We start from the raw sequence: 16858 nt of genomic DNA on the forward strand, positions 1-16858 counted from the left end.
CACAGTGAAGAAATTTTATTTCCATATGAATGTCTCTTGTTCTGATTTATGCCCATTGCATTGTCCTTCCTGCCATGAAGTGCTTTGAAGAGCTCTGTCTTCAAAGGGAGGGCTGTTGTTAAGCCTCCAGAGCCATCTCTTCTCCATGCTGAACAAGCTAGTTCCTTCTGTGCCTCCTCAGAGGACAAGGGCTCTGACCATCTTGGTGGCTCTCAACTGGACTTGTTCCAGTTTATCCATATCCTCTATGTATGTGGGGGAGGGAGTTGGGATGCATTATTGCAGATGTGATCCAGGCAGTGCTGAGTCGAGGGGGATCATCACGCCTCAGTATGTGGCTGGGCTCCTGCTGGTAGCTCAGGATGCCGTTGGCCTTCATTGCTGCCAGGGAATGCTGCTGGCTCGTGCTCCGCTCGCTGCCTGCCAAGACCCTTGGGTCATTTTCAGTGGCTCCCCAGCCAGCCGGCGCCCTCCTCCCCAGCCTGTGCTGCTCTTTCCTTCCCGGCTGCAGGGTTCTGGGTTTGTCCTTGCTGGGGGTGGTGAGGTTTCTGTTGGCCCCTTCTTGCAGCCTGTCTGCGTACCTCTGAAGGGCAAGTCTTGCCCTCGGGCATATTGACTGCCCCTTCTCGTGCGGTGTCATCTGCAGACTGACTATAAAAGCACATACAAAGAGAACTTCTATTACCTTTGCCTTGTGTTTTTAACAGCTGCATCATGCCTGCCATCCATCCTGTGCTTGTTGATGCAGTCCTTTTTTTTTTCTTTTTTTTTTTCAGTTTTCTTGTCAGTTATGCTTTCTAAACCTCTGATATTGTTACCTACTCTAGTCTACCTTTTCTAGACAATCAGTGCCCAAAGCTAGATGCAATATATCACTTGGATGTTTCATTCCAGTCTGATATTTGCCTTTTATTTTATTTATTTATTTTTGCTACAAAATAAGTTTGACTTGTATTCAACTATGGTCTACTCTAACTCCTTGATCCTTTACTGTAGAACCTGCTACAAAGCCAGATGTTTCCTAACCTTGTGCAGTTGATTATTGCCGCCTTTGAACTTGTCCTGGTACTTATTGCATCCTATTATTTTTAGATTGTTTCTTCCATTTGGCAAGATCATCTTATAATCTCAGCTCTCCTCAAATACTCTTGCAGTCTTTACCAATTTGTCCTCGTCTGTGAAATTAATCGGATAAGCATGTGCTTAGTCTCATGACTGCCTCAGATCATGAAACAATCAAGTACACCAGACCAACTTCTGAAAAACTCCACTTGAAAAAAATCTTCAAAAAGCTATTGAATTGGCTACTTTTGCTTCTGTCATATTATATCTCTAGATTATTCATGAAAACTCAATGTTTGGGACTGTATGTAGTTCTGGGAATATTTTTCTTTTAGATGTGAACTCCATGAGAAGAACAACAAGAGAAGGCAGTTCTGACTGTATTCCTCAATGACACAGTATTTAGCTTCTTATGGTATAGTTGAATGCAGTATAACATCAATGTGAGGGAGTTGGCTGTTCACCTCCCAAAGGAGAGCAGAGAAGCAGCAGTCAGGTGATTTGAAAAAACAGTTCAGTCATGCATTTCTTTTCTTTTTTCTTTCTTCAAAAAGAGAGCCATAAATTACAGAATACAAACAAAAATAGAGGTGCTTCTCCATAGTAGTGTGAAATTTGTTTTGGAATTTTAAACAATATATATGCATCTTGGAATATTTATCATATAACTAATTGTGCTCTTTTGTGAATTGCCATTTTTTTCTCCCTTTATGATTCACTTAGCATGTGATTTTGAAATACTGCAGTATTTCTCAATTCCATGTAAAGTATATTTACTACAGAAGTTTATATTTACTTGTTTATTTATTCCTCCTAAGGAAAAGTGTTATTGTTTGTAAAGACCTTTTTTATAATAATAATTAAGTAATAATTTTACTGTTTAACAATATTTTATAACCTGTCATATTTGAAATATATTTTTCCTTTAGGGTATTCTTTTGGTTTATGATATTACAAACTGCCAGAGCTTTGAAAATTTAGAAGACTGGTATAATGCGGTAAAAAAAGCAAATGAAGATTCGGAAACACAGCCTCTTGTGGCCTTGGTTGGAAATAAAAGTAAGCTATTCATTTTTTTGAACATTGATTGTATTACTATATGCAATTAAAGATACATCACAAGGTATTCATCTTTAGCAAAAGGAAATTCATTTCTGTATTTGTGTCTTGTGTATTAAGCCTATGATGACTATGTTCAGATGACGTATTTGGGTGCCCCTAAGGGTTCTGGTTCCTGGGCAGCCAGGTTGAGGGACTTGCTGGAGCCTGTTTGATTTGGGATACAGTCTCTCTGCCTCCGTTTTCTTTACCTGAAGAGCAGCACATGGGAATGGAGAGAATTTTTTTCATGCTAGCAATTTTGCAAATAATTAAAGCCTATTAAATAATTGGTATCTATTATCTGGTATTAGATATAGGTATAATGAGCTTTTTTTTTTTTTTTTTTTTTTTTTTTTGTTAATGAGGGTAATTTTACCATTAAGGTTACTTGTTCCATGTTCTTGTTTATTACCTCTCTCACAATGTCCACATCACTGGAAAATGAGAGAGAAGACCTTATCTAGAATGGTAGTATTGTTCAAAAGCATTTAAAAATAATATAAAGACAATGTTTTAATTCATAATGGTTAACTGTGGTGTTACTACTGCAGTGTTACAATTTTTTATGATATTAATTATGAAAGACTACTACTTTTTTCTGGGAAGAAAACAGAGAAGCTCTTAGAGTTACAATATATAAATAGCACTTCTGAAAGTATAACATAGACTGTGTTGTACTGTAGCACACCAGAGCCAATAATACGGATTTTGTTGAAATTCAAATGAAAAATATTTTTCACTGATTTATATTTTACCCCAAAATTGGACTTCCTAACTGGAGTTCTACAAATCTTGCAAAGTATTTGCAGTAGGGTAGACATAAGTAATTTCTTTTGCTGGAATGACACCATATAGGCAGAAAACCAGATTACTGGTTCTGTTTGCATTTAAAAGAGAATGTTTTATCTCTTTTTTTTTTTTTTTCTTTACCTTAAGTATGTGTGTGTGTGTTTCTTTTTCCTCAGACATATGTGTAGTTCTTAAAAGCACACTTAGCATTAGTAACTTAGCAAAAAGTACATTAGCATCTGCAAATTAAATATGAATGAATTTCCGGTTATAAGACAGATATATGGAAAAAGCTTTCATTTCATGAAAGCAGCATGTGAAGGAAAAGGAAAAAACAGGCAGCAAGTAAACTTCAGAAACTGTGTGAAGAAGAAAAGCAAACTATTGCTTTTGTGTCCTCCTAAGGATATTTGCTGCTGTTGCACACATGAACTGCTTGGTATCCCTCAAAAGAAAGTTTGTGGGAATGTTGCGTACCGTGGTCCCTTTTTTGTTTATTTTCATTTCAGCATGACAAATATTTAAGCTTTCAGAGAATCAATGCTTTCCTGAACTTCACAGCAGAACATTGTCTCAGGGGGCTTCCATCTCAATGCTTCAATGGCATGTGAGAGGTGGTTATAACAGGCTCCTATTGTTATGTAAACAGAAAACAAGGTAAGTGCTTAGAGAGAAGCATTGTGTTGATTCCTGCATGTTGTGAAAGGATGAGCTACCACTGCTAACAATTTTTTTTTTTTTTGAGATGGAATGATGTGCAGAGAATAAGTCAACTTCTTTAGTCAGTAAGTGGTAAGACACTTGTGTAGAATGCAAAAGCAAGAGGTTTCAAGGTACAAAAAGCCATTTCATAAACTCGTTTGACCTCGTGCTTGGTTTAGGGCAGATACTTTCAATCAGTAGTGGTGGGTTTTTTTTGTTATTGTCTGAGACCTGTGTTTAATTTGTGAGTTATAGCATTTCATTTAGAAAAAAAATCCAAACATACTCACTGAAAGATTAGAAAACTTAGTATCCACAGTCAGGTTATTCTTTCTTTCTGATAAAAGTTCTTGTTTTTATTTATTTATTTATTTAAAGACAAGAATGCTGATGTTTTCACTCACTATACTTCATTACTTTGGAAAATTGGGCTTGTATTTAGGTATTTGGTTAAGAATTTACCTGTAAGCATCCACTTGCAAAACTCTTGACCTTAATGTAGTGCAGCACTTTTAAGTCTACCTAGCTTGGGGTTAGGCTCCTGTTTGTCAGATTTTTTTCATTTATTAATTTAACCAGAAAGAGACATTTTTTGTTGTTGTTATTGTTGTTGTTTGTTTTGGGTTTTGTTGTTTGGGGTCTTTGTTACAGTGCTTTAGAAATAGGAACAAAATTATAGTTAAAAAAGCTTGGAAGAAAACAATGAAAAATATGTATTCATATTCAAATATGGAAGACTTTACACGTGGATTACATCAGATCTAAATAATTTTCTCAGGTAATTCTGTCATTGAAAACATAGATTGCTTCAAGTATAACAGTAAATGTTATGTACTAGGTGTTAAATTTACTATAAAAATGCATGGCTTTTAGTGTATTATTCCATAAATTTGTAATCATTGCAGCTGTTAAGTTTGTCAAATTTAGAGGAAGTTCTTCAGTATTCTACGGAACTTGAAGAAATTGTGCTGTTCATTTTAAATGAATCAGCACTAATTTTGACTCTTGCATTTTATTTTGCATTGTAATACATTAGAAGTGTGAATACAGCAAACTTCCTGTGTGTCTGCTGAAAGGATGACTTTAGAGTGATGACTTATTAAAATGTCCTGTTGTGATTACAAGAGATTAAAATTTAGTGATCAAATGAAGCTGCGTATTTAAGGAAATTCCTGCATGCAAAGCTACTTACTTATTTTCTTCTGGAGTACATAAAAGGAGGGACTAAATTGTTAAACACAACCGAAAAAACGCCAGAGCTTTAGAGATGCATTCTCCTTTGTGAAAGGAGTATTGTAAGATGGCTATTTGTCCTCCTTCATGCTAAGTTTTATTTTTCACTCTTTCTTACTTTTTTAGTTCCTTATGTCTTTCTCTACAGCTTGACCAACTGATCCAGTGAGAGTAGGAGAATGGTTTGAGCCAAGATCTTGCCCAGACCTGCATCCTACACTTGTCTTGTTTTCTCAGTTCTCTGTCTTTCCATAGTTGTGTGTGTGCGCGCACACATGTGCTCATTCAGTAAACGACGTATAAAATCATAGAACTTAATTAAAAAAGACACAATCTAAATTAATCGTCATGAGATTAAATCCTGAAACTTAGTGTTGAGTCTTAAATTTAAATTTCCTTATGACTTTTCTGTAGCTTACTTTTGAGTATTTTAATCTTATTTAATACAAAATATATTTGAAATGTACTTCATGTACATTTACCTATGTAGCTGTATGCCACCTCAGTCGTACCAGAAATAATGGTCTCAGCTTTATTGCCAACAATGAAAAATGCTTTAGAGTTTGTGTAGTAAACTAGAACTTTTATAGATATTGTACTATTGAATGCTTTGATATATGATATTGCACAGTATAAAGTAAAATCTAGTTATCAAAAGAATGAAGTATATTTTATGCATTTAGGAACTTTGCTTAAACTTCTGGTATTGATTTGAATTTCTGTTAACTCACAATAGGTTGTCTGGTCATTTGTGTGAATTAGAGAGGTTTTTACTGTGTTTTTATAACTGATGTGTTTCGTTCCTGCCTGCCTGAACTGGTTCTTTGTATATTTTCCTCTGCGCTATCTATAACCAGGCTCCTCAAGTGTCCTACCAACATTTTCAGTGCATATACTGTAAACAAAAATTAACCCAGGTTGCATGGGAGCTGCACTGTTTTTGATTTATAGCTACTTAGATGGTCTCAGGGCGGCGGTTATCTGTAACTTATATAGGGGGTAGGAATTATCAGGTACCAGTGTATAGTGGATGGATGAATGATTTCTGTTCTTAGAGATATTAACCAGATCCACTCCTCAATAAAGACTAATAACTCAGATTTTTAAACAGTCCTCATGACAGATGAGGGCACAGAGGAGAGTGCAACAACACTAATTAAGAATGTTGACCGTTTGTTCGTCTTAGCTATGATTAATTGATCTTGGAGTGCTATCTCCGAACAGGAAGTGATACCCTGTTATATTGTGGAGTTTAAAGGTTACATTTTAGTGTACCCTTTAACTTGCATTTACATACAATGTTAAATCTTTTTAGTTATCTTATCTGACCGCAGGGAGAAACATTTTCCAGCCCACAAATGAATGAATGCTGAGTGTACTGTGTACTAATGTGAATCTGGCCTTTAACAGGACCTATCCAGACCACTTTTGGATGTGTTACTCTCCTAGCTGTTGTACAGGAATGCTTCCTCAGTAATCCTCTGCGCAAGATGCTGGTTGATTAAAGGTCAGGACTACATATACATTCACTCGCCTGTCCCTCTTGCCCTCCCAGCTGTTTTCTATTCTCATTTCCTAAGCTCTTACACTTGTGGGGACCTTCACCTGTAATTAAAACAAGTGCAGAGCAGCCCATGCAAAGATTTGGTTCCTCTGAGTCTTTTGCCTGGTTAAACCACAGATTCTGTATGTGGGACAGCAGGACTGGTCACCTGAGCCTCCATGTGCTCCTGGGTCTGGGAGGTAAACTGCTTAAATGGAGAGACTCCCTTAAAAAGAAAACCTTATCCTGTGCTACAGTCAATTTACCTACTCATTTGAATAAATGTAAAATGTTGCCCTGTTTGAAAATATGTATAGAATGTTTGCCTCAAGAAGCTTGCAGGATTAATAGAAAAGGTAGCCCTATGTATTTTATTTCTTCTATCAAATTAGCAGTTCTGTCAACTAAGGTCTATTCACTATTTTTAAGAAAAAATTTAATTAGTGAAATAAAAGATCATTCTTGGTGTAATTTTCTATTCCTAGGAATAATATGCTTGCATCCCAGTGTCTGAATTCTGTACTTATTACCTTATTACTTTAGAATTACTATATTTTATTTAGTATTTATATAGTATTAGTTATATAATTAATATATTACTATGTAGAATCATAGAATGCTTAAGATTGGAAGGGACCTCTAGAGCTCATCTAGTCCAACCCCCTGCACACGCAGGGTCACCTAGAGCACGTGGCACAGGACTGCGTCCAAGAGATCTCCAGGTCTTGAAGATCTGGAGAGAAGGAGACTCCACAACCTCTCTGGGCAGCCTGTTCTAGCCCTCTGTCACCCTCACTGTTAAGAAATTTTTCCTTAAGTTCCTGTGGAACTTTTGATGCTTTTTTGATGGCTATTTCCTCTAGTTATATCAGGGGCCACCACTGAAAAGAGGAAAAGAACTGGACACAATACTCCAGATGTGACCTTACCAGAGCTGAGTAGAGGGGCAGGATCACCTCCCTCGACCTGCTGGAGACGCTCTTCTTAATACACCTCAGGATCCCATATACTGTACATTACTTCAGGGATGAGAGCAGTTTAAAGTCATGCATATTTTTGAGTCATAAAATTATGTTGCTTGTCTGAAAAAAAAATCCGTCTTGTAAGACCTTGTTCCCAACTCATGTTAAGCGTACTATTAGTAGTAGAAGCAAAGACGTTGCTAGCTACGAGCACTGCCAAGCTCATCTATTTAATTATCTCAGTGGAATTGCCATTTGGGCAAAAATTTGCCAAATTTGCCAGTGTGATATGTGCCACACAGAGGTAAGGGGAACAGAGCCACAGGTGGATGGCTGGAGGGGTATGTGTGGATGGCTCTTTGCAGTGCTGTTATATTTACTTAGGAATATTCCACTGGCTGGGAAGGGAGGACACCTAAGAGAGTGTAGCACATATCTGCTGTGTTCTGCCCCAAATAGCTGTGTTATCTGCTGTGGTAAATGTATATGTTTGATCTGCTTGCCCAAGCTTTACCCACAGTCGTCTTTCAGAACCTTTCATTAAGTGATCTCTGAGGTGGGGAGCAGGTTAGAAGCAGATCCTAATGATCTGAAAGCAGCACCTTATGATCATTATCGCTTTCTTGAACCCTGTTGCATTTCGATCCATTTCTGATGCTCAGCATGGATTCAATTAGCTAGTTGCGAGTCCGCTGTTTGAGCTGCATTCTGCTGCTGTATAGAATTCAGCTGCAGTGTGTGCAGTTTATTAACTATTCAGTGAGGCTGAATAGTTCGCACATGTATCTATGAGGTACAAATTGGTTGTTATACCAGTTGTCTGACTTTGAGATTTGTACAGTTGAGGAGAACCCCAATGTAAACAGGTGTAATTCTATTGAAGTAAATGAATTTCCGTTCATTTGAACCTATTAAGAGTAATATTGTGTAAACTTTGCTGAATGTAACGTGTTCTAATTCTAGTCATATTGTTTTAACAAGAAAATGAGATTGTCTAAAAAGAGAGGACTAGTCCAACTGAAAACTATTATTATGTAATGTTTACTTATTCTAGTTAGCATTACTAATTTGGTTTCTTTTCCTATAGTACTTAAAATCTTGAGATTTCTCTTCCTTCTTTTTATTTATGCATGTAAGTCTTGCCTAAGACAGCAAATTCAGAGAACTAGCCAGGATATTGTTACTGGAACTCAAATGCCACTAAATAATATATCCACATTCAGCAACAGTTATGCTTAAATTCAGAGAAATCTGTAAAGATGTCATTGAAAAATGGAAATAGAAGTAAATGGTTTAAATACAAAGATTAGAACAGTATATGTATCCTATTTTTATAATAATACACAAACGAAATGCTGAGAGATCTCTTACTGTTTCCATGGATTTTGTCCGTAGTTTATTTAGCCATGTAGACATATGTCTAATAAAAAAAGATGCTGCATAAACCATAGTTCAGGCTGAATGTGCTTCTGTTTTTGGTTTAGGTAGAAATGTTTTTTCTGGCTGCGTCCTTCATACTTAGGTCTTCTTACAACAAATGGAAAGCCCTTAATTGTACCTGAGGGAATAGTTAATCTATGGTGGACATATGGTGGACAAAAGCTGAGTCTAGTAAATGAAAAAAATTATAAACAGAAAATGTGTGAATGTCTGCACAGTCTGAGAGTCATGGGAGATACTGTGCTGTAGGAGTGTAGCTTATTTTAATTTGCTGTTCTTTTCTGTTAGTATAGTAATGGAATTCTTAGTGCAGCGTAAAAGTAGATATTAAAAATCTGAACAATCTATTATATCTATTTTATTGGGTTGAAAAAAAATCACCACTTTTTAAGACACGACATTCTTTTTCTTTGTAAAGTATCACCTCTGTCTTTGCCACAGGATGTAAATACAGTTTGATTTCACTAGTGGAGTGAAGCGCTCTGAAATTTTTAAAAGTTAGGACATTTGATTGGGGGCAGTTAATCAGTGTTAACCCTGAACAGCTCTTGGGCTTTATGGATTCAAGCATTATATGTGGTTGCACTGCTCCAGCAAAAGGTTAAGTATTAATGGAAAATGTTCACAGCTCTTTTACTCAAAGAAAACATGTTACTTGTAAGTTTTCTTTTGATTTCACTTTTACAGTTACATTGAATGTCTTCATTCATTTAGCCATCCATAAAGCAAATATTGTTGCACATGCAGTGGATAATAAGTCTTTTTAGGACTACTTGTGTGGTATGTCACAGATCATTAACTGCAAGTAACCACCTGACTTGAGGGAAGTCTGGAAGCATCATTACAGTGAAATAAGCTTTTATTTCTGTATCACTGCAGCACATTGATTTGTAGGAATGTCTCCATTAGCTACTGTGAAAATATATTCTCATATATTATTATTGAAGGAAGTTGATGATAGAGGATAACCAATGTTCAAGAGTGAATAGGGCATTAATATTAGGCTTTTAGACAAAGTGGACAAAGAGACAAGTGCTATTGTAGCATTTTTTATTTAAGAACTGGATAAGGCAGTAAACTGACTTTTTTTTGTAACTTCACAATTTGGGTCAGACTAATATGTAGTAACAATTAAACAGTATGCATGCAAAGCATTTATATATATATATATCTCAAACGAATTATGTTTACCACTACAGTTACTATGGGCAGAAAACATTAAAGAGAAGTTAATTCCTGATCAGCAGGGAGAATTTAATCATTCCCCATTTAGAGAAGGGAGAAATGCATCTCCATTCCATTAAACCAAAAAAATGTAAGAACTTACATTAAGGATAACTTATGTTAGTATGAAGGACAAGTATAAGGGAAAATGACTGTTAATATGATTAAAAGCAGTTTACAGTGTGGAAAAAATGCTGACATGTTGTCCTGAAAAAATTAGAATTTTTTTAGAAAAGTTCTTGACGAGAAGTTAAGATAATATTGTAAGATTTTCCAGGTGTGTTACCACTTAGCAAAATGATTTGGCATCAGATCCTTTAGGAGCAAAAGAGAATAGAAGACCAGTATGTAAGCAGTGTTCAAATCAGCCTTTTAGTTGTATAGCTCCTGCAGATCCAAAAATGAAGAGTTATGAGGCATGTATTGCATTAGATGTATTTTAGAATTGTATGATTGTCCTGACATAACTTTCTTTAGTCCCTCAGGGATTTGAAAGAAAAGAGAAGATAATGGTACAGGCTTGCTCCTAATTATAGCTATATGTGCTTGATACGATAAGAAGAAATTTTCTGAATTGATGATGACTCTTTCAGTATGTGAACAGATAGATTCTGCTAAATGTGTTTTTTGACTGTTCTTTAGCATATTTTAACATTCATGATGCTGGCACCTCTGGTAATAAATTCTACGTTGTTCCAGAATATAAGGTAGTATTTCTTAATGAACTTCTACGTGAACTGCTATTTCTTTCTGCTATCTACTTTGATTTATTCTCTAGGTCAGTCCTTTAGGAGAAAAAAAACAAAAATGAAAACGGATATTTTATGTGCAATTTTTCTTCCATGCAATGGGACTATGAAAGTGTTACGATAGCAGGTCATGCTGGTAATGGTACTCTGCTATTATCATACTTCTCTAATCTTAATAGCTCTCCAAGATAAGTAAGTTAGTTTAAAAAAGGCAGACAGCCTTGTTGGTTATTAACACTCTCTTCATTCTTTCAGCCTTCGTGATATGGAGGATAACCTGAAAATATGCTTGTTGTCCTTAAAGGAGGGAGCTAAATTTCTCTAGTGCCAGGAAGAGTGTTAAAAATCAATTCAGGTTTGCTGAAATGTGTTCATTGCAGAAATGGAATATAGAAATGAGTAAATTTACTCAGTAATGAGTAAATAAGAAATTAATCAGTTTATTTCAAATGAGGTCTTTGAACAGAAGAGAGCTTTCTGTACCTCATATATGATTTCTGTTTCAGAAGGACTTTGAGTTCCCTGATAGAATTTTTATGTTATATTTTTGCATTTTTAACTGAAACTTTTTACAGTAATAGTACTTTAAATGTTTTGTCTCCTTTGTTTAAGTGTGTGACTTAGAGTGTTTAGTTAATATGACAAGGGAATTGTAAATAGGTAGCAGGTAATTAACTCTTCCTGAACCCTTTGAGAGCATTTAATGTCATTCCATCTGTTCTTCCCTTTGCACTCTGCTCTGAACAAAAGGAGAAACCATCCTATCTCATCTGGTCATGAGCCCTTTGACTGTACTCTTGCTGCGCTTTTCTAATTAAGTGCACCACTAGTGCTTTGAGTCACTGTCTTTAATCAAAATTTCTCTTGTTTATGTAGATTTACCTTAAGAGCAAGTCTAGTAACTTCATATGAGCTGCTCCAAGGTTCCTCTGATGTTTTCATGACTAGTGGCTAGATTAGAATGTTCTGGATTAGTTGGTGGTCTTCCTGCTTTAGCCCTGCAGAAGGAAGAAAGCAGGTGTGTAGGTTGTCTTGGTCAGGCTGCTTAGTAGAACTGTGTCTAAAATATTTGTGTGTTCTCCTGCCCACATTGAGAAGTATTCTCATTTGGAGATGCTGCTGCCCTGCCTGATGGGAACTGGAGTTTTTGTGCTTCTGTTCCCATTCTAAAGGTTGTCCTCCTTCCCCACGCCTGTTTCCTCAGGAATGATAGGGCTTTGTAAAAGGAAGACATCATGGACATGGGCCGATTGGCAAATCCAAAGTTAAGAGAAAATAGCTATATAAGACTAATAAGAAAACCTTTCCATTAAGTACTGCAGTGGTGTTTCTGAAACAAACCACTCTGTTTTAACAATTAGCTTTTTTTTTTTTTTTTTTTTTTGGTATTTAAATTTCAATTAAAAAAAAATCTGAGCAGAAAAAGCTTTCCTCAGTTATAGGAGAAACCCCAGTGGTTCTGGCTGGTTATTGTGGACTAGTCCAGCTGTGCTCTGTGTTTCTGTGTTGGTCATTGGACTAAGCCAGTAGGAAGTCTGCAGAGTTTTTGACTTGCTCTGTTCTTCAATTTGAGGACAACTTTGTGGTAGTTTGTACTTGCAGATAACAGTAAGTGGGGGAAAAACAGCCTTTCCCAGTTACCCTGCAAGTTTGTAAGGTTAAAAATGTTTTTGTATTGTTTTTTTTTTTCTGAGCATTACTCAGTAAATACCCATGGTGCTGTAATGATTTTCTATAAGGCACTGTATAGTGAGTTGTAAAATACATGGGACAAGCCCATAATGTAGGAAGGTTTTGTATTTTTTCTGGAAGTTATTCATTATATTCTTTACCTTGCTAGTTCTTATTTTGCTGCAGTAAGCATAACTTACTGCAGTTCTACTGATATCTGTCAGGAACGATTGCTGAGGCCCTCTGATCTTTTTGAGGTCTGAACTGAAGATTTTTTTTTTAGAAGTGAAGGCATTTTTTTTTCTGAAGTTCTTTTTTAAAGAAAACAGTGGAAGGAAGCAATGAAATGGAAGAATAAAGAATAGGTCTTTTTACTATTTTTTTATGCTGTCCTTTTAAAATCCTCCTTTTATACCATAAGCGTTGCAGTTTTATTTTGAGAAAGTTTTTAGAAAAATGAATAGTTACTGATGCAGTATTTAAATGGTTGATCACTAGGGCAATAATGCTGGTTTCTGAGCACAGCCAGTACTTTTTCCAGCTGCTTTATAGTGATATCTTGAAGCTTAAAATGTAATCTATATGGGTAAGCCACAAAAGCCACTATATATTAAAGCAGACTCTGACAGTAAATCACAATTGAACAGCTGGCAACACTACTAAAGTCATAAACTTATTTATTAAAAAAAACTAAACAGAAGAATTATATTAAAAAGAGAGGAGTATGTTCTACAGACCAGTGGATAAAGCTTAAAACCTGGAAAGTGCTGTAGATTAAGGGCCCAATTTATGAACATCTGTTCTGGCAGTTTCTGTGAGATTCTCGTGTTCTTTATAATAAAAGTGTGAAACATGTTTCCCCCCATTCTAATCATGCTTTTCTGCAGTTCATAAAACTTGCATTGAGCCTTTTGCAACTGGGCCTGCCTGCTTTTACACACTTGCAGGAGTAATTTACTTAGTTAAATTAGAGCAATGTTGCAATCACATGCTGCACGGTTATCCTGATTTTTTCCAAGCAGTCGTACTGGCTTCAAAAGCAATGAATGAACGCTGAAATTTCATTTATCTAAACTTTTAAAGCATGACAACAAAATAATGATGGATGCAAGTCACTGGAAAGCAGAAATGGAGAGAAAAATGTCTTGTTCATAACCATAAAACTCTCTGTAAATGAAACATACTTGTAAGTCAGCTGTTTTTGCTATGTTGTATTTCGTATCTTTGAGCAATTGTGTTGCTTACAGTGATTTGTGCCTTAAAGTCTTTAGACACTGACAGATACCTGTTCATGTCCTTTAGGATATTTTTGATTCTTCTTGAAGAGAGAACTAAGAAATAATACATTCAGAAATGAATTTCCATTAACATCAGTACTGTTCTGTCTTTAACACTACTGTAACCAGAATTCCCTTCAGAGCCTTATTTTATCATCTAACAAGACCTCAGCACAGATTGTATTTTGCTGAGTCCTGCTCCAAGTCTGGTAATTCAGGTTAAACTAGAGCAGATCATTATGAAAGGCATCAATCTTGTTTTCCATCAATGCAGAATCCCCTACAATATTAAACGCTGCTGTTGTTCTGAGAGCTGTTCTGACTGCCAGGGACCCACAGTCAGAGATTAGAAGGAGACCAAGGTGTGAAGGAAACGCTGAGCAAACAGGCAGTAAAAATACTGTCTGTGTCCTGAGCAGTTTATGCTGCTTTATCAATGAAAGTGGTTACACTTTCTTTCCTTTTTAAATTTAAACTTCACCTTGTTATGTCTTTATTAGGCCAAAGAGCCATATGCTATTATATAGTTGTTAAACCTGAAGAGAAAATTTCCAAGTGAGAATCCTCAAGAGAGGAAGTCTATGTTCAAAACCAGAACCCCTCCAAGAGGATGTGTGGTATCTTCTTGACAGAGAAACGAGGCATCTTCTCTTCCTACAAAATCCACTTTAAAGCATTTTATAATGCGGGTACATCTGTGTGGTTGAATATATCCTACAAATAGGGCCATTTTTGAGAGTGTTTGGCCATTTTTTAAGCTAAATTGTGGAATATTAAGAACTCTGCCAAGTGGATATTTTTCAGTGCTGGTTCTTTTTGCCTTCTCTTTGACTGATACTTTGTGTGTGTATCACTAAGTGTGAGAGCAGAACTATATTACGCAACTGAAACAACAAAAAAGTTCCTCATTACAAAATCACTTCATAGTTATGGAAATTAATACGAAGCACATTTTGATAATTGGTATACTGTGAAATGTTTTGTGGTGACTGTTGGTGAACTGTGCATAATATATAATCTCAGTCCTCAAAGCATGATTTTAATCATAGAAATTCAGAAACATTAATGTTATGTTTGCTTTACCAGTGTGATGTTTTCTGTGGTCAACTTCTGTTTGTTAGGTTTGATGTGTTAAAATGCACAAATGTAATTTGTTATGCACCTGCATAAGGTATTTCACTCGTAACCTGGATTTCATTTGCAAACAGTGCCTTGAATTGAATGAGGAACCTAACCTAATAGAAATCAAGACTTCATATCATCAAAGACAGTGTCAAATTATGTCCCAGAGGAACCCTTGCCCAAGATCCTGGTTGTAGTGTTTTTATGGGGCTTGACTAGAATATTCTGGATTTCTGGTTCTAATTAGGACACATTGCCATGTTCATTTTTAACCCTTTATTGAGGAAAAAGGGCTCATCCCCGTATCTTGGTGGTGTTTTTAAGTATCCTGGTTATGTTTTGAGAAGTATGGTTGCTTTGCATGCACGTGTTTGTTGTAGTACATTAGACATCTCATAAAGGTTCTAGCCACTCTTCTGGCTAAAAAAACTTGATGGATGAACTATTATGATCCTTTGGAGGGTATATAATCCAAATTAATGTGGTATTTTATTCCTAGTCCTATGAATTTTGTGCCCAATAATTTTATGCTTTCCTAAAGTGCTTTTGTAGAAAAGACCTTTTAAATCCTTTGAAAATATATAGAATTATCTATTAGTCATTATTGTGCTTTTGTACTTAATTCATCCCTACAGAAGTGAAACTGAACACTTTCTATGCTCATTTTTCTTCCTTTTTTTTTTTTTTAATTTTAGTAATTAATGCTAGTATTAGTAATTAGGCCACAAGGGCAGAATTTTCCAAGAATGTTCCATGGCTTTATAATGCAGATTGCAATTTGGTGTGATTTTTAAATGCAGATTAACAAAAGCTCTGTTGCCAAGTTGTTTTGATGCCTTTAAAAATCCCACTAGGGTGACTGCTGGTCTGTGCTTTACCCCAGTAGCTTTGCAAATCTGATATTAAATGCTTAATTACTCCAAGAAACAGCATTAAGTGCAGGGAAATTAAATTCCTTTGGGGACCAAAACAGTAAGTAGAAAATATGGTAGTATTAGTGAACAAGTTGATTATGTGCATATTCTATATTAAGATGTGTTCTGGAATAATACCTGTGAATCCACTTCTGAAGTTAATTTAAGGTCCATTCTGAAGGAGGAGCATAGAAGATGAGTAAATTGTAGCATTCTTTCAGAATGCAATTCAATTTAAGTTTTGAAAACATTTCTGAAGCAGCGGGTTAACTTTGCATTAGTTGATAAAATTGCCTAAATGTGGTGCTCAGTTTTTTGAAATGTATTTTGTCTGTTTACTCTACCTCACTTCTTGTTCTGGAATTCTTTCCCCTAGCATGAGCACAGCTGCATCATCCGTTTCCATGGTCCTTTTAACCTCCACTTTTAATTAAAAAAAAAATTAAATTGGATGCTGTTTAAAGCTTCCAGTTTAGTTTTGGGAAAATAAAAGTTCACATCTAGCCCAGGCGTGTGTGAACAGCTGTTAAAAGCCACAAGCAAAACGATACTTATAAAAGTGGTGGGGGGAATTTTAAGAGCAAGCTGCCAGTTCGACTGTACCTTGCAATTGCTCTTCGTTTTCAGCCAAATGGCTTTAACAATAATTTTCTTTGAAAAAAACCCTGTGTTTTATAGAAGCAGCAGTGCAAGCAGTTCGGCCAGTGGTAATAGGAGGCAACTTGCCATTCCTCTTTAACTTTTTATGAATTTTCTCTTCGAATCTGGGGAAATTGCTCATTAGAGAGGTACAAGAGGTGGAAGGGATTGATGTCCACCAGTGCCCACCCACCATGTAGGTACATCTGTCCCCATCTGATTTTGATGAGTGATCTTGTTCATTGAAAATCCAGAGTCCTCAGATTAAATGTGAAAGTGTAATACTTCATTTGCACCATGTTTTGCAGATATTATAGTCTTGTCCATCACTTAAGCATTTTGAAATAATTACAGAATGTTTTTTTTTGAATCTTAATTATGAAATCTGGCTAATCGGCTGAGATGGAGAACAAATGTTGAAAATATTTAA

At 35.9% G+C, this 16858-nt stretch overlaps 1 protein-coding gene across 2 annotated transcripts in view; it reads left to right on the forward strand.

Moving 5' to 3' along the window:
- Positions 1 to 16858, forward strand: part of RAB28 (RAB28, member RAS oncogene family) — a 62146-nt gene that overhangs the window by 18094 nt on the left and 27194 nt on the right. For both annotated transcript variants that reach the window (XM_088539990.1, XM_088539989.1), the window contains exon 4: positions 1992 to 2121. In XM_088539990.1, coding sequence (XP_088396116.1) covers positions 1992 to 2121 — 130 coding nt within the window. The remainder of the gene's footprint in view (positions 1 to 1991; positions 2122 to 16858) is intronic.

The sequence above is a fragment of the Tinamus guttatus genome, unplaced genomic scaffold, assembly GCF_059628265.1.
Source record: "Tinamus guttatus ecotype Peru unplaced genomic scaffold, ASM5962826v1 Tinamus_guttatus_pri_ptg000052l, whole genome shotgun sequence".
Classification (NCBI taxonomy): domain Eukaryota; kingdom Metazoa; phylum Chordata; class Aves; order Tinamiformes; family Tinamidae; genus Tinamus; species Tinamus guttatus.